The sequence below is a fragment of the Opisthorchis viverrini genome, assembly GCF_000715545.1.
Source record: "Opisthorchis viverrini unplaced genomic scaffold opera_v5_8, whole genome shotgun sequence".
NCBI lineage: Eukaryota > Metazoa > Platyhelminthes > Trematoda > Opisthorchiida > Opisthorchiidae > Opisthorchis > Opisthorchis viverrini.
In genome coordinates, this window is record NW_008751664.1 from 830,981 (window position 1) to 849,982 (window position 19,002).

General features: G+C 40.3%; 2 protein-coding genes across 2 annotated transcripts in view; one reads left to right on the forward strand and one right to left on the reverse strand.

The window, feature by feature from the left end:
* Positions 1 to 204: 204 nt before the first annotated feature.
* T265_12633 (hypothetical protein) lies at positions 205 to 7,130 on the reverse strand (the record flags this gene model as incomplete). The annotated part of the gene is made up of 4 exons (XM_009164715.1): positions 205 to 374; positions 2,454 to 2,532; positions 3,122 to 3,237; positions 7,007 to 7,130. Coding segments are annotated over 4 exons (468 nt in total), but the record flags the coding sequence as incomplete, so codon positions are not given.
* Positions 7,131 to 7,212: 82 nt separating this feature from the next.
* T265_00779 (hypothetical protein) overlaps positions 7,213 to 19,002 on the forward strand; it is a gene marked incomplete at both ends in the record, with an annotated part of 135,400 nt that continues 123,610 nt past the window's right edge. The window contains 2 exons of the mRNA XM_009164651.1: positions 7,213 to 7,302; positions 8,825 to 8,929. Coding sequence (XP_009162915.1) covers positions 7,213 to 7,302; positions 8,825 to 8,929 — 195 coding nt within the window. The remainder of the gene's footprint in view (positions 7,303 to 8,824; positions 8,930 to 19,002) is intronic.

Genomic DNA, 19,002 nt, shown 5'->3' on the forward strand with positions numbered 1-19,002 from the left:
TGCAAAAAACGACAAAAAATTAGTTACGTAGTTCTTGACAAATTTTCATTGGATGCATTCACGTCTCCTTTAGTCTACAAATCAGAGCCTTAGTCAAACAGGTTAAAATTCCCACATGCCTAATAAAAACATTTTTATCACCTTGCTCGTGTAAAAGGTGCCATTTGTCGACAAACTTCAAAAAAACTGGTAACTCGCATTTACTTGCAATGATTTCTGAGAAGCTGTCGGAGTGTTGATAGCAGTGCCACCGTATTTTGATATGACGCCTTGAAAATTGGACGGAGCACCAACCAAACCACCCATCACGCCTGTGGTCAAAGCAGCAATTGATTTGAGCGCATTGTTCGTTTGTTCCTTTGTGCATTTTTTATCTGAGAAAAAAAACAACTATGAGATGTTCTCATATCTCCTTAGTAGACCTAGTTTTTATGGAATTAGGCATGCCATGGATTTTTTATTTTCCACTCTGAGATTTCATATTATTTCTGGACATGTCATTTTTCTTTTGACCTGTGACTTATTCTTGGCTTCAGATAAGTGAACAAATACCCGGCCTTTGGTGAGTATTTCCCCAGAATGTTTTTTTCATTTGAACGGTCAATGAGTCTTATAATTACCGAGCCATAAACTTGGAATAAACCGGTTAAGTTTTAGCCAGGATGTGGTGTGAACTGAGGAGCGCTTCTGGTCCTTATTGGGGCTTAGCTAGTGCACTTAAGCGAAGAATCCGAAGAGTTTGTCATACCACCCACCCTACTAATTCACACAGTTTTCATATTTCAGCAAACTGAATTTGCTACTGAATTTACGGTCACTGAATTAATCAGGTAAGAATCTGACCCCTGAAGAATGGTCAAAAGGTTGCTGCAGGGAGAATTATTGGATCATGATGATAGGTATGGACTTTACACTTCGATTATTCCACCGTCTTTCCAGTGAGAAAACCGGGAATAAAAGGAAACAAAACACACCCCATTGCATACGTTCACGCTGGGACCGTTGGAGTAGTTGTGGTCAGGTGGATCAGTATTCCGAAGCGTATCAAATTAAACTTTTCTAAACGTTCACAGTATCCGACCTTTATAAGTCTACTTGATTAGTCTAACTGCGTACTTATGTACACGTATGGACATGTTTCTCGGAGTAAAACTTAGGTCTACTTGGTTCAGGTTTGTTTATTGTACATTAAACATGGAACGGTGACTTTCCGTACCAAATCCGTTTTGGTAGCTTCGTTCCTTATGTAATGAAATGGAAGACCATCTTTAGATTGTTCATAAACACAAAAGTTAAGTAACGTACCGCGCGCACCAAACTTCGGAAAACATTCCTTCCCAGTAGATCTACTTGATAGCCTAACTGAAAAAGGACCTTTGTATAGAAATACCTGTTTGGGTTGCCGAGGAAAGTTCGTTTTTGCACAGTGGTAGTATTTATCCAGCGCTTTTCTATGGCAGTATGTATTTAACGTAAAAAAAACCTGTGTACTGACAACTGGTAAGTGATTAACTCCAGTATTGTTCGTCTAATAGATACAGCTTGTTTAAGTGAAAAAAATCTGGAATAGACAGTGGGAGGAGGTCCCCAACGAGGGATTTCAGTTTATATTTGGGTACACGTCCATTATGGAACAGCCAGATCAATTGACAAGCACAACATTGCTGGGATAGCGATGCGACGGCGGAATATGCCCGAGCTAGAACTCATCCACTCCTGCTATTCATTTCTCAAAATGGCCTTCCATTGTCTCTAGCCCAAAACGGTGTTTTGTTTTGTGACACGCTTCAATAAATCTATTGTTTCCGGTTGTCATAGCCACAAGCAATCCCCTGGTACACAGGCGACAAACATGAGCAGACGCATTAGGTATTCGCGGTTATGGATAGATTTAGTCCCACCTCGCCAGAAACAGTTATGTTGTCGTGGAAATCAATTGGTTTAAGTTGTACGCTAACGCATGCACTGAAAAGCACATTAAAGGATTCCAAAACGTACACGCTGCTTATCACGGCAATCTAGGGTCTGCGTATAAAAACGGGGCTAAAGCAACCCCATGATTGAAATGACCTGCAGACAGTACAATTAATTACATATTCAGACACTATACGTAATAACCCATAATATGATTAAGTCTTCGAAACTGTGATAGAATGAGGCACCTTGAGAAGATGCATATCTGAGAAAGACTCGAAATTGCTGAGCCCTACGAACTGTCATCCAAATTACCCACTTCCTAGGGGAACTTCTGACATAGTTTAATTCGTCGTGGATATCCGCATCAAAAGTTTTTCATAGATACACGAATGGTATGTTTGGGCTATGTACTGAGCTCTACAATTTGAATGGCCTCTTCTAATTTGCTATAAAGCGGCTGGGTTGCTTTCCTTAAGCACGCATATTTATAGTTACCTAACGTCAACTGCAATGTTTGGTGGCAAACTTAAACTCACAGCGTGGTTTGCACCGCCGAATTACCTCAGCGCTTGCTCCAAGTTCCCTCAGCAGATCCTCTAGAGCACCGATATGTTTCTGCATTAAAACACAAAAAAAATTCATATGAGCAAAATGTCTACAATTTTTGATTAAGAAACTAAGAATTCAAGTTGAATTGTTTCAGGGTTCCTCATAGCCCTTCTGGACCCCCGAATTTATGGGCCATATTTGGGCAGAATGTCCTTAAAGGTCGATGTCAGACTGTCGCACACGGCGGTTGGAGCCCAAAAATCTAAAAGCTCGTTAGTAATTCAAGACCAAGAGTGAATGATGCATTTCTTATAATGCAGTTGTCGAAGCAACGTTGTTAGCTGCAACCAACAGACACCAAAATTTGATTTGATCACAAAGCAAATAGCAGGTAAATTTTTGCTAAAATACTGAATACATTGGTGCACAAGGTATTTGCATTAACTAGAAATCACTGTTTATATTTTTTTGGATGCGAGATTATTTCCCTTACTACTTTCCGTCCAGGTTAGGTAAATTTGCCAAGTCATATTCTCTTGTAAATTCATAGAGGGATGTCTCACAAAGAAAAATTTTCAGAGCTGTAGAAATGCATACAATCGCATTAGAATTTTGGCTCAAATGAGTTTCATATCTGGAATGACGTTATACTCACGTCCTGCATTTCTTTTTCCGTTCGAATTATTTCCATCTTCCGGCCTAACAAACGCCGGGCTCGCTTTTGCATCGCGATTCTCAATTCATACTGTTGTTGCTTGTGCATCATTAGAGCTGCAGTAAAACAGAGAAAAATACACATATTTTACTTTACATTTTATTTCATATTTTATACTTATTCCATTTTATTTGAAATATGACGGATTAAATCTACAGATAAATACTTCCGCAAATGATAATCGGAAGTAGCTAACTACGCAGTTTCACTGATTGTGCATTCTACAAAAATACACTGGATTAGGAGTATAGGCACCGATTCAACTATGCGTTCAGCTTAAGACGCAACGCTTATGTAATGTTAGAAACGCTTATAAGTTTTGTAGATATTGTGATCCAAGAAAAAGTGCGTGTATTTTTCAGTGTTAGTTGTACTAGGTTTTTAAGTAGGTTTGAAGAGGTCTAAAAGGTACGTAGAACCTTCTATGCAGGAGCGCTGGTAGTTCACATACGGCCTGTCTGCGTCAGTCAAAACTCCGTTCGGAGTTTCCAAACATCAACTAGTGGTGTGATTCTTACCTGTACTTCAGCCCACGTACGTGTGACGGCTATGTCATTTGAACGGCCTATTGAAGGCTGATCGCCACCTAATTGACACGGGTAAATTCCCGCTTCTTCTGATGAAGGTCAGTCACGATAGTCAAAAATGTCAGTTGTGAGAAACAACTGCGCAATTATTGTTCTTTGTCCTCCACCAATCAACCCTAGTGTTCGAGTTTGATTACACAGCAGAACATCCTGCTAATTTTACAGTTTTATTCTAATGGGAAAAATTGTAATATGATATTTGGAACTAAAATAAACGTTCATTCAATAAGGACTCTGAATAATTTCGCAAGGATGAGTAAGTGCAAATTGAACACTGCATTCGTTTTGACCGGCGTTACAAGAAAACGTCATTTCCCTTCCAATCGATACATTGTTGTTGGTCTACGTTATCTCGCACTCAGAAGCCTTACAATAAAAATTTTGCCCATATTCAACCGACTGAGCTCATATTACAAGAATCAGACTGCACCAAAAGCATACTTGGACAGTAATCCCGGATAATAAAAACCTGTCAAATTTTTCCCATATCGGAATTACGAGATTTTCCGTAGTCTTCAAAGTACTGGCTGTAGGTATGTCATGTTTTGTTTCTTCACTTTACCGACATTCTCTGGAGTTTCTTTTTGCCTCCGTTCCAGTGACTCGGAAAGTATGTCATGTCTCGGGGCATTTGATTATGATTACAGTGTAATTATGAAGGATGCGTTGTCGCCCAAGATAACATTCAGGTAAGACGATTTTTTCAGCGTTCGCTTCATGGTTTATCATGGACCAGGGCCTTCTTATAAATCAAACATGTTTAACGGCCAAACAAATGTTCAGATGATGCCCTTTGGTTGGATGGTTGGCTGCGTTGTGATTTACGCCAGAATGCCATGTGGCATCGTTTTAATTGGTTTAAAGGTTCCTAATCGAATAGAAACGGTTGACCAACGCCCGTAGAACGTTTGACAAAACACAACCGTTTCCAATAATTTTGCGCATCCTTTGTGGCACAGAAGTGTAGAAATGAGTTGGCATCTGTATATGCTTATTATGCCACAAAATTTGTTTATTCCCGAGCCTGTCTGAAATGAAGCAACCTCCGAAAGACCCGTTATTTCTTACTTAAATTATTTTCAATGTCTTCTCCTCACTGAGAAAACAACCTAGGCGTACCGAGTTCGACAGATATCCTCTGGAAATCATCACCAATTCTAAACCACCTCCACAGATGCAGGAAAAGAAGTCATGTATCAAAAGTGGACAGTACTCGAATATCGCTCTGAAATGTAATCAAAATCATGGTGAACCTATTCATAGGACTTGCCTTGCCCAATTTGCACTTGTAAATTTTTAAATGGGCTGTGCTATATTTAATATTACTTAAAGTAAACCTTTGAGTAACTTTTACCTAAATTGGGCCGAATTTATTTCAGTCAGCTAGGTCTACATAGCTAATGGCATTTAGACAGCGTTTGCTTTATATTTGACTCCTCAGTAATTCTTTAGGTAGCATATAGATCATATAGATCATATAGAATAAATCGGCAGTTTTTATAATCCAAAACAGCATCTTATGCGATTTTCGATCACGTTCAAAACGGAGATAAGCATCAGGCGTCAACTTCCGTTTTATCACTGGAGTGGTTCTTCACGCGCCGCATTCAACTACTTAATCGTTTGAAACCTTACATCTTTGTAGGTGATCAAGATTAGTATTCGCTCACTTGTGCGAGTTTGCTCTTAGGACCAAAAAACTTTAATGGACAAATCCGCCCATGCTTTTCGTATTTCTTTATCATTTGCACAGCTGCAATCGTGTCCAAACGTTTGTCCCTTAACCTTAAGCACTTAAAACGCTATCTTTACAGAGGAGATCTACAGCTGTTGAAGTATCTTCAGTGGAAGATTGACAAGTCATTCAAGGTTGATCGATGTACAAAATTAAACTGACCAACAGATTAAATGAAATGCATTCACGTAAACAACTCGCTGGTCAACACAAATTATCGTGATATGTGCCGCGCTCTCCAAGAGCTCAAAGGGAAAAGGTTCTGGTTTTGTTCTAAATAGGTTTGTTTGAATAAGCTTATCCACAAATTTATAAGCATGTCAGATCAATCTACACATTTCGGTGACCGTCTTACATCTTAGCATGATTGGCTGCATTTACACTTTAATAACAAATGCTCTGCATAATCTGATGACCGGACTGAACTACAATACGGCTTGTGATCCTATTCTTTGTCACCGCTACTGCAATAATTTTGGGAAAATATCCTCAGCACAGAAGCCGTACCTCTGTTCAATCATAGTTCCAGTAGCTACAAGAAATTTGGTTAGAGATGATACCCTCAAAGTTGTCTTAATTGCTACCACATTCCCAGTCTTAAAATTGCTTGAGGTTTAGTCTTATGGATACGGACTACCAACTTGCTAGATGACTACACTTCAGTCCGTCTACTAAAATCCGCACAGGGATAAACTCGAACGATGTTGCTAACTTCTTTACCAATTGAGGAAATAACCACCATAATGATCCTAGTATGCCTAGTTTATACTCAAAGCTTAAAGCCTTAAACGACGACCCATTAACATACCTTAACTTTGTCAGTGGATTGGTCCTTCATTCAGGACTTCCAAGTCAGGGAGCGCCACAAAAGCTGGAAACCTGCTCTACACTTTTTTGATTCAGGTGTTTGTGGTTGCGATATTTCACAGGATACACACTCGCAGGACTCTCGCTTGAACAATCGGATTCTCGTTCTGACGCAATCATTATGGAACTGTACGCAATTCTCACCCCAGCACGGCCAAGAATACGCACCGCTGAAGGGCTCTAATAACAGAGAAACTTTTTTCCATTGCTTTACACGTTTGGTGCAGACATACCAGAATGAATGCATCAGGACAGTAGGGCGGTTGTTTAAACAGGAGTCCTGTGGGTGTGCAGTCCAGCAAAAATTAACACCCGAAAACAAGTAAAAATCTTTACATAAGGGAACTACCACACACCACAATCATGTGAGTCCCCACATTACCTGGCTTCTTGTCAACTTCGGCTTACACCATCATGATCACTTATTAAGTTTCCTCGTGGTGGACTCATGCCAAATAAATGTCCACTTCTGTTTATTGATTGCGAATCTCTACGCCAATATTTACCTCTGGAGATGAACGAAGCTGTTCTCTAATTTTTTTCTTATGGAAAATTTGCTTGTAAATTTGTTTAGCGTTCGGCGTGGACTATGATATATGATATGAGTGCATGAAGCAGAAGGTCGGAATAACCTACCATTGATGATACGAATAATTCGCCAAAGCAGGAAAACCACCATAGCCGCAGCGGTTTCAGAAGCGTAGCGAACATACAAAACATCCGAGGCAAAAGAAGCCATGATTATTCCAGCATCAAAATACTGAAAAGAAACATGAAAAGGGGACCAGTTTCTAGTACTCCAGTTGCAAAAGTGACACGAGTGGGTTATTCGTTTGACAAAAATGAGCTTTAAACAGCAGTATGTAGGCAAACAAGGCTGTCGATCAAAAAACTGTCCAGCAATGCGCACGTATGATCAAAAGTCCTTAATAGTGAGTTGATATTCGTATAAGAGAACAGGTCTGATAACTGCTCTACACATCCGCATTCAGTAAGGGATTGGCACTCTGGCATCACTCAAATTATGTACTGTAGAAAACCGGGAACAATGAAGGAAGGTAAATATAGTAAAATCTTACCAATACTTTTAAGCACTGAAGGTGAATGCACATGTTGATGTTCATTGAATTACCCTGAACTATTCCATGACTAGCCACACGTCTAAGAACTAACTCCGGTCCATTTCATCCAGTAATATTGCAGCTTCCGATGCCACTAAATGTAAACTATATACAGTTAAAAGTAAAAAATTACTTGAGCTAGTTGAGAGCCTATATTTACAGGATATTATAGGTCATAGCAAGCTTTTCAAAACCACGCAATAAAATGAAAATCAACTGTCACTTCTTTAGTGTCTTTGCTGCTCCAAATTAATCGAATACTGAACAACGAAACAAACCATGTGACATCAATTAATTACTTGGCAGTAAATTTAATATGCCCTTAATCAGATTTAACTCCTTAATATTACCTGTCCGTCATGAGAAGCGATACTTAACACCACTTGACTTGATGTATGTGGGAAGAGCGTATGCATGGCTCAAGTGCCGCACAACTTATGTTGTAGAAGATTTGGATTCCTATCTGTTACTCTGTAACCGTGCTGCAAATTCAACCGAATCATACTGATTGCAATAATAAAAAAACATTGATTTCTGAAAGACCAAGCCTGAACATAATAATAATAACGGTATTTCTGTTGGGTAGGATCAACTATTGCAATGACCATTTATTGCCCTGCTATGTTTGTAGAGTTAGCAGAAACGCAGCAATCAGAAATGCTGAATTACCCAAATAGTTCCATGCGGTACCATGTGCTTTTAAAACCAGTGATAGGGTATTGCAATATAGGCACATTTATTTGACGAAGTAGGTTTTTTTAAACCAAAGACTCAGAAAAATAGCTGTTTGACGTTTCTTTCATTAGTGTCTATGGATAGAGCATCGTCATGCCGAGGAAATGGTATAGTACAACAATTCGAGTGGGACTACCTAAACGTGAACCGTAATTCATTTTAATAGTCCAGTGAATTTATTTTGGGTCATTTTAAAAAAGTAGTGCATAACCGAAGTTAAACGCAATCTATCTATAACTACCAGAATATTTCTTCCACGTTACTGTTACTAAGATTTATCTCCATCAGTCAGGTATTTGATGGAAGCTTAAAATATTCGGTAATTTTCGGTTGATATTCCGTCCTTTAAGTGGAAAGTGTCCGTGTCAAAACTTGAAAAAAAGCATTCAAGGGTTGCTTTTCCTTATTGAATAATCATCAGTTGCGTACATTTCACCAAAATACAGGGCGTTTGAACTAGCCGCTTGAGGTTTACGTTAATATGTGAGCGCATATTGCGAGTAGTGGATTCGAAATTCTCCGAAATCTCGTGAGGTGTGCAGTGTTGATGATTCTCAAGAAAGATGAAACAACTACACATTGTTTCTTGGTCTCTCAGCATAGTCTGGCTTTACCTACACGAGATATTCATGAATATCTCGTCATGACGAAAGTACCTCCGGGTGTTGAAACGGACGTCTGGGTAATCACTGTTTCCACCTCGGTGAGTCCAAATGATTAATTTTGGACCCCCTTTCCACAATGTTACAGGCAATTTCTAACAGGTATTTTATTTAGCTGGTTGTTTTTTTGTGTTGAGTTTCATGATCAGATTACCATCTTTTTAAATTAGCAAAGACCGGTTGAAATATGGATTATTCTGGAAGAACATCAGCGGCGTTTTTATACATAGTATCCTGTCCTGTTAGACTACCCCTAAAAGGTAACATTTTTAGATGTTAAAGACAAACATTATCGTCCTGATAAGAGCCCATCAATAGGAAAAGACTGCAGTTCTAGTCACATGGTCAGTTATGCGACGCATCTGTGACACCTCTGTGAGCCAATAGAAACCTAAGCACTACTTCAAACATTGAGTTTCACAGGCTCGTGGATTTTTCCGTATCTGTTTGTTTAATCTTCAAATCCCACTTGAAGCTGTCCATAACACTGTTAAAAACACACGGGATTAAATTGCCACTACTAGTGAGACCAAGCAGCATATATTCCATCATTTAACCACATTCCTAGACGTCTAAAAAAGCCCTGTCGACCAAGAAACGCCTCAGTCGCATTAATTTTTATTTCATCCACAAATTACAAATCTTTGGACTCCTTGTAAAAACTGGCTCTGGTACAAAAAGGGTTAGCATACTACTCTGCTAGTGAATGTCTTTAGAGGCATACACTTATAGAAATATCCTTCAAATGTTCAGTAAGATTAGTAGTTTAGAAACAATTTCAAACTTTTTTCAACGTTTCTAGTTTGTTTACTAAGTTTTGGCATTGGACACAATTCAGCTTCCGGATACTATGTTTTCTTTGCTCACAGAGAACGCTTTAATCCCTGATCAATGAACTTGTGCGTCATGCCGTCGTCTTATTCCTTTTTTGAGAAGAAATCAGTACAGCATCAGAGATTTATTTGTGCGGATACACAACACACGTCAAATAATTTGTGTCAGATCACTTTGCTTCGCAGTCCTACATTTGCAGCAACACGTGGCAAACACGGGGTGGGTATGAACATAGTCTGCTAAAGATTTAAAATGAGCTTCATAGTGTAACGGAAAGGGAGGCGATGCTAAAAATCCTTACTCGTGTTCGAAACGGTCTCTTTTAAAAACAAACGTTAGTCCAGTCATAATAGCGATGGTTTTCAGCCACTTTGATAAATCTTGTCAAAACAGTGTAACGATATACCAGGATTTTCTACTTGAGTAAAGAGCGAAACAACCAAAGCATGCACATGAAGTTTTGCCGGACCCTCAATCAAATGATTGCCCCCGTGAATTTTGTGGCTCTACGTTCAACAGCTCGTAAGATGACTGCCTTTCTTTGTTTGATCACAGGTGGATTTGGATTGGCCTTCACGTCACTCTGATTGGAATTGTTTTCCTACTATCTTGTCACATGTATTCCAGTGAGCCCACTCCATTGGGTGGAAGCGCTGGATCCTAGTTATGCTCTAACTAGAGCCCAGCGGCAATGCGCTTCCATGGCCGTGCCGGAGTTTGAATTCCGGACACTTGACATACGAGGCAAGCGTGTTACCAATACTCCACCAGTGCACACGTGATGCACCTGGATACCCAAGCCAGAGCGATGTGAACGCGAATCCTACAAATCTCGCAACCACCCACAACTAGTAAAAAAAAAGTGCCCAGGAGGTTTCAAGCATTCGCCGTGCTATCCGGCCGGAAGGTCGTGACAAGTGAGTCACTCGATCGACAGAACCAAAACATTTGCTTGATGCTCATCTGAAGCGTTATGCGTGCCAATCGCGTTGCCAAAAAGTAAAGAGCATCGCCCATTCAGACCTGTTGGTTCTATACATGCAGTTCGCGCAAGTGAAGTGGTAATATGTTTGCCCCGCAAAGCGGACGCCGGAGTTCAAACCCACGCATGTATTGAGATATGCACTGATGATGAGATCCATTTAAAACAAAACTCTAATCCAGTGTTTCCCCTCCCAATTTTTACGGTCTCAACCGGATAACTGTGCCGGCACAATGGCTGCTGTTGTCCGTCCCTGATTGGTTCACCCCAGGTGTTAAGTTACGGTCAGATTTCACAAAATTTTAGCAGTGAGCTGGTTGCCGACCAAAGATAGTAATGGAATTTACAAAGAAGTGTGATATCGTTGTTGATTTACACGCCATCTTCCCAATCCTCACTAGTGCTGACGCCAAACTTTGAGTCTAAAAAAGCAATGTCTTTATAATAACAGGGTAAAAAGTCGTGATCTATCACCAAGTTCATGTGGATGTTTCTTGAGAGAAGAAAAGGCAATTCACGTCAAGGAACAACTCCCCTCATTTCAACAGCTGTTTAATTTGTCAGCCTATCGTTGTGATTTATCGTTGTCGGAACAGATACATCATTCATCAGAGCTTCCCCAGCCAGACGACAAAATTTGCACAGGCTACCTTCTGACAATTAAGGCCAGGATAAACTGAACGCGCACACTCTGGTTAGGTTGCTGCCCGTCTTTAGGATTAAGCTTTACACGATAATTGAAGTTGCGTAGTGCACTATGAAAAGGTGTTCTTGCTCGAAGGCATGGGACGAAGGTTTGTCTTTGGACAATAGTTTGGTCCACCTGAATTGAAGTGCAAGCTCCAGAACACACGTACTATTCGTAACAGCTGGGTAGTACTGTCGTGCGGTAGATTTTTCTCATTTATTATGGTGCACATCATATCTATTTGATAAAAACTTCATTTAGGCATGGTAGTGAAATCGGTGGAAAACCTGAGTAGTAAGGAAAATTATAAACTAAACGTGGTAGGAGATATATAAAACACAGACACTCTGCGCATTGAAGACTTTCCTGCATTGAAATCGAGGTTCCCGCTGAATTTCTGTGACAATTTCAACAGATTTATACCAACGACCCTGTTGTTTACGGATAGCTGGACTCTTGAAATCAATACTGGTTATCGCTTGTTCAGCCTTACTATAGGAAGCAAAATGTGGATCAAGCCTATAGAAGAACGCAAAAACGCCTTCGACAGCACCATCTAAAGCAACTAACCGTCAACGATAACCTCATTATGTCTGCCCAGATAAACTACTCTTATGGTCTTAGAGAATCTGTCACCGCATTTTTGGTGGCACCCTTAATTTTGTTTGACGAGTTCTGTTTCCACGTTACCAACTCCCAGATACACCACAAACACACAGAATTGACATAAACGGAACATTAGGAATACTTGAAAATTGTCGCCTGTTTCAATGTTTCCAAGGTGAATGTGAGGTGAAAGGAATATAATCTGCTGTCCTTTAGCCAACGTTCTAGCTGTCAAGCTCTTTCGTTGTCGACAGCAAACAGTTTTTGTCATTTTCACCGGTGGCCTATCGGGATCACGAGGCAACCCCTTATTGCATGTTTAGTTGCTTACACTAGAGTTCACCCTGAATCTTCATTTAAATCATTTTCATGTGAAAATAACGCCTAAACAATGGCGATTGGATAAGGCGCGGACCATTTTTCCGATAATACGGGCTCAATCTCCTATGAAGCGCCCCCAAAACGAGATGCTAACGCCTTTTGCACACATTTATACACGTTTGTTTCGAAATTATGGCCCAGAAAGTGACTTAAAATGCATTTTATCAATCTGGCAACCATGAACACCTTCATGATAATTCGAAAGTTGAATCTTGTTGATTGAACCAAATGAAAGTGATTTCGAGATTTTAACAATTTGCATTCACACCAATCGCTTCGGAACAGACCTCCTCAAGACTTGGCGCAGTTGGTCTCCTCAGCCCTAACCTCAATTTGGCCGTCAGTGCTGACCATCGTAAGTGCCTGTCTTGACTGCGACACAATTTGAACTAGCAACACCCGACGTGGGGGGTGTGCGTGTTCCCATCACGCCGAACAGACAGGCTGGATGTGTTGAATCATCGCATTCAAACGGGCAAACGTGTTACTAGATTGACAGCTTCCCAAACAACGACCCAGTAGGCGTCTTGAATGTTCGGATCGATTTCGTTTTCTCACACACATACACCAGTTTGTGCACGTCAGACAAATCAAGCAACTCCGAAATAGCTCTTTCACGAGTACAGAACATCAAAAATTTCTCTCTTGCTCTCAGTGTACGTCCCTTGGAGAAAAAGGCTAATTATCCGTGTAAGAATACGCTTAAGTTTTTTTGCAGTTATTATTCACCTAATCAGTTCATGTAATTTTCTATTCACTACCTAGTCTAAAGTTTCGGTTCGTAATCGTTCTGTTCAACTTGGTAGGGAAATGAATCTACACGTTGATGATAATAGAGTTGTCCAAAAAAGTAAGCGTCCGCTTATAGCAGACCACATCAAAAATTTGACAAGAGTGGGAAAGAACTCCATTTAGTACTCCATTATAGTATTTGTTATATAAGTTCAAAAAGTGGACGGACAAAAATTTTGATTGCGTGGGCCAAACACCAAGCATTTTTACGTAGCTTATTGTTTCCTAGAATCCACGCACTTTCTGACTGTCTTCGAGGGATATCCGATGTCATGTTCAACTTTTATACCAAAACAGAATTAGTTTGCGAACTTTTCCAATTTTGCTAGAAATTACTTGAAATGTGACGTATTGAAGTGGATGGCAGAAGAGGAAATAAACATGCTGCGGTTTGAATCCATAGCTTTTCTAGTTTGCTAATTTATGGTGATCACAGCGATCCCATTGCCGCAAAAGTACATCGATCCATAGTTCTACTTTTTAAACGTCCGAACAATTTACGGCACCGATTAGACTTGATGTGTAGTGGTCAAAGAATCTCACACACAAGGTGGTAAAATTCCCTTGTAGTAATTGAAAATTATAGTTTGCAATCACCCCGAAAATTCTACTGGAAAAAGCCGGCCGTTGTTGAATATAAAATATGAAGGATGCATCGGCAAGCAGTCAGTCATGAAAGCAAAACCGCGCTTGTACAGAGTTTGGGAAAGTCAGTGTCCTCAAGCGTGCTCTTAAGCTTTTCCAGACAGGGTCTGAGAAGGTGACGCCAAAGAATGAACGCACTCAATCAGACCGGTAATCTTTACCTCAGCTACCGGTTAGCTACGATGACGGCACTTTAAACTTCTAACCGACGAGTCTCACCACTAATATCTGCCGCACCGTCTTCAATCAGGGTTGTCGTTTCCCCCGGGTGAACGACCAACCAAAAGGAGGCAAAAATTGGATTAGCCAATCAACGTAGCTCAAGGTCTATATTCTGAAATAATTTATTCCACTCATCGTTTATGGTGCGATTAAAGAGGGATGAATTTAGTCAATTTTGCCGATATCCTAGCGAAACGACAGAATTGTTTGTTCAGTCAGATTAGGCTTGTAAATGGTAATCGTCTGTTGCGAAAAAGCCGCCAGGCTATTTCCTTATCATTTGAAGTGGTCAATGTGTAAGCGGTTTAGAAAAGCTTGAAATAGGTGGAGCAACTGCTCCATGCTGACCTGGTCCGTATTGCAGTCAGATTTTCCCACCAGTAGCTGCGCAAAAGTGGTTCCACACTAGGGATCACAGTGATGTTTCGATGAAACAATTGAAAAGCACACCAAAGGGACAGTTCCTGTAAGACATTCATTGCACTGACGTCGACGAGTTTGCATGAGACATAAGCGCAACCATCTCATTGGCCGCTACCAAATGAATGAGTATCTTATCCCGAAGAAGTCTGTATTCCTACAATCTTAGGGAGCGGTGCCTGTACAGAATTTAAGGCCTATTAATATATCACTGCTGAAGTGATCAGTTTCAAAGAACTGCTGCTCCGTAGGGAGTCGGTGGCAGACGCTTTTGGAATCATATTACAGACTGCGCTACTTACATCTCTTCTGCCTTCCGAACTAAGATTTCCTTCTGATCTAATATGTTTTGGACCGATTGAATCAAGTCTGTATATGATAGACACACTTGTTGCGCAAAGAGTATGGTGGCATTGATTCGAAAGTAGCCAAACAATTTCTGTTGAACCAAAACCCGTGTTTATACACGGATAGTAGCTAAAAGTATTAGTGAGTGCCAAATTCACCTGGCGTCTTGTAGATCCTGAAGAAGATAAAGCCAATTGTGCCACTTTGCATCTAACTAAGAAAATCCTGAATATTTCGCTGAAAACAATACCTAGTCAAACATGGTATCTCTTAGGAATTTTGATTCGGTGTAATTGTGTGTATACGGCAACAACCACCGGGCTTTTACGTTATTCCAATGCGCTGACCGCATTTTCCCCGTATCCTTCCGAAATACGCACGCTTATTTGGACTCCTCACAAGAAAAGACAAACAAGCAAAGCATTTCCTGAGCGTTTCTGGAAATCTCGGGTCCATATAATTTCTTCTTTGTCATGAACCATTCCTGACTGTGCACGATGGAATATGGTTTTGTTTAATTATTTTACGCTTTGCGAGTATCGTTTCATTACAACCAAAAGTTATTGCATATACCATACACTATTAAATTTTGCTATTCATCCTGACTTTTGCGTGGCCTGATTCACAGAAGTCACAGCCGTGCAACCTAAGACATGACCAAAAACCTGCTCAGCCATATAACTTAACCAGCTGTTCACTGCATTAGGTTGCGCTCAGATCAACTGCAAACTCCACTACAATGACTCTGTGAAATAGTTTTGATTTTCCAAATGCGTCTTCTTCGAAACGTAACAAGAGGGCTCCTATATACTTGGACACAAAATGGGTTCCATATCAAGGAATGTATGGTACGATTAGAGGTCGACTGTACACTGGATAATGAAACATTTTGCGGCGCCTTTTTGATGAGTATCATCACTACCATCTCCAGCTTTAAAGACGTGCACTCTTTATACAATGGTAGTTGCTGCTAAAGCTTTGTTCGCTGACTTTACGATTTAGGTAGCTATACATTGGTGGTGACAACTGACACAACTGATGCGTTACTACAGAGATCACAGTAGTCTTTTCTATAGTGAAATCGGGGTAAAGGAAGCTAAGCACTAAAGGCAACAGCCTGGATGCATGCACGCCAATGAGCGCAAGATTAGGACATATACCTCAGTGTCCGTAACCATTGGTGCGTCACTTCTTGGGGTTTTCATCCATAGAGACGGCAGTGACCAGTGAGGCTTAGTGTACCGGAAGAGGCTTTCATACTTTGCTATCAGGTCGTTGATTGACTACCCCTAGATCATCTCCACCTTTCACCTGAGTGTGCAAAAAGGTCTCTTTGACGAAGCCAGTCTACTAGCATACAGAGCATGTGATCAAGCCAGCGCAACCCTTGCAGTGTGAGCAGTTCATCTACTATGTACGAGTTATTCCTTCTGAAAACCACTCGACCTACTTCAGCACTACTGACAAAATGTTCCCACCAGAACTGGATGATGCTCTGAAGACATCTTCATTTAAAGACTAATGGTTTTATAGCGCCCTCATCTCGTAACGATCAGGTTTCCGACCCACATAACAACAAAACAACAAAAATACATCGTGAATTTGACCCTACAGATAAGCTTATATCTCGAGATAAGTATGCTCTATTTCTGTACATTAATTAAGAAGTAGCTGAGATGTTTCATATTTTATTTTTATACTGGCTGATTATCAAGACTCGGTTACATCTATAGTCCGCGGTAAAATAATACTAGCTTTTAATGGATTAACAACTTCCAACAAACTGTGCTGCAAACATTTGTAAACAATACCGCTTTGAGCTTTGAACACTGATCCCAAATGCGTTTGCTTAAACGTGCTGCGAAGCAAAGGTAACATTATTACTCTATTGTTACCGTGTCTGACTAGTCCCAGTGTTTGGATAGTATACTAATTGCCCATGCATGCATATACCCAAAAAACTTTTAACAGTTAATCATATAATTCTAGAGGTCCCGGTGAATGGATGACACCGGGCTACTGTTTTAACCTAATTTGTGTGCTGTAATCCTGGAAAGTAGAAATGAACAAAACACAGGATACTTCGCCTTCAGCTGGAACTTTTCATCACATGTCCAGTGGAAATGGACTGTGGATCTAAATTAAAGCAGAAATATCTATTAATGACTCTTTTAAGCTATTTCAGTGTACAGTCTGAAAAAACCTGAGACCCACTGTCGACCGATACAACGGCGTCTGCGTGAGGGAAAGACCTAGCCAATTTCGGGTACCTCTCTGTCAGTTTTCATCAGAATGATGGATTAAAAGTTGGTGTCAGCTTCACACCAAGCAGCCAGCGGTCACACTGGAGAACTTTTATATCAAGCACATTTGTCTATTCAAGCCACGTTATTAGTCAGGAAATTGTGTTTAGCAGCAGAGGCTGCAACGCTTACCTTGGGGATTTGCGCTGCATACCCCCAACATGCTAACTGACGGTACTCCAATAAAATAACCCAGTATTATACAATCATTTGCAAACTAATTTGTTTTTTTTTTGAGAGACCCACCCAGAAACCATCTGAATCTCTCGTTTGTGATGTTCCAAGTAAACCTAGGGGCTAATTTACAGTGCAGCGTATCACGCTATCAATGAAGGTTTCCGACATGGATGGTTCTGGTGTTGTTCCTGCGTGGTTTTACTTCGCAGGAACATTGTTCGTGGTATCAAAAACCTCAGTAAACCGAGTTGTAAAGTAGCATATCATAACGACTCTATGTGCTACTTTGAAGCCTACAGTGTCCTGTGTATCTTAAGTTTTATGATAACTGAACGGTTTTATATATCACGGTAGGATGCCTATGTTTTTAGTCTTGTTGACCATAAGCCACCTCAAACATGGATCAGCCATGGCATATTTGGATTCGCGGATGAATTCTCATAAAGACAGACAAAACATGTTAAGTAAGATTTTCGGAAAACTCACGTGGCATAAACCAAATTACTAGGTAAAACTAATTGAAATTAGCACAGTTAAATTTCAAATACCCGCAACCTAATAATATTATCGTGTATCAGTCTCGTCGTAATTAACATGCAAGAATTTGCGGCGTCACACCCCAGATATTCATTGCCACACATGCCAGACTAGTGGATAAAATCTTGCACCTATCAGTATGGAACAACCACCGACTTTGTTTCTTTCCTCATGTTCACAGTCTGAAGACTATAGAGAATAGTTCAACAGGTGCCGAAATATCTTTCGGCACACGGCTAAGCTGACCCAGCTTTGTTAATTCCGCCAGTTGTTACGTGAGTGATATTCACCCAAACGTGCATATCGTTTCTTGCCTCACCTGTCATCGCAGATCACTGTATCAGGAGGATCTGAAAGCAAACATCCATTGCAATCTAAACAACGCCCAAAAAATAAGCCAGACCGCACCGTGATATTCTACTGGCATGATACAACCACTGGATGACACATCCATCGTGTCAGTGGCATTGCCTTGAAGGTTTTCTTTGTGAGCAAAGTAACTGGGGTGGACGTGGAAATACACACTGACGCTTAAGTACAGACTAAAGTGAATCAAGTATGGTATGAAAGAAATATACCGGCTAATTCTCCATCGACCCTGCTTTATCTCTTTTCACAAAATAGGATGTGCTTGTTAAAACACGAGGCCATATTCATGCTATGACTTATATGAAGTAAGTCTACCAGAAAAAAACCTGCATATTCTGAAAAATTCATAAATATGTAGCGTCTTGAGTAAGCAGCAGAAAACTAAGTGGCACATATCATTTAAGGATGCCGTATTGTTCCAAATGCTCTTCATAATGCCTCTTTTAGTGAAGTTGTGTGAAAACTGCAATAACAAAACCGACTTTCACTTGCAAATTTGTTTTAATCAGGTGTGCTTTAAAACACGGCCCCTTTTATTCAGTTGATGCAATCACCATGAATATTTCAGGAGAAAATTTAGGAATTGGCAACCAAAGTTTATCATATACACCATTTACAAATCGAAAAGTTGCATGCACTATTATATCCCCTTCGACATTTGTTTCCTTCATTATGTTATTTTATTCTGTTAAAACTAAACAGCGTTACCATCCTTGTTGCCCATTTATAACCAAAAATGTAACTTTGGCACCTGGCACTAATTCCGTAGCCCATGTTAATCAAATCACGATGCACTCAAGCTCAACTGGT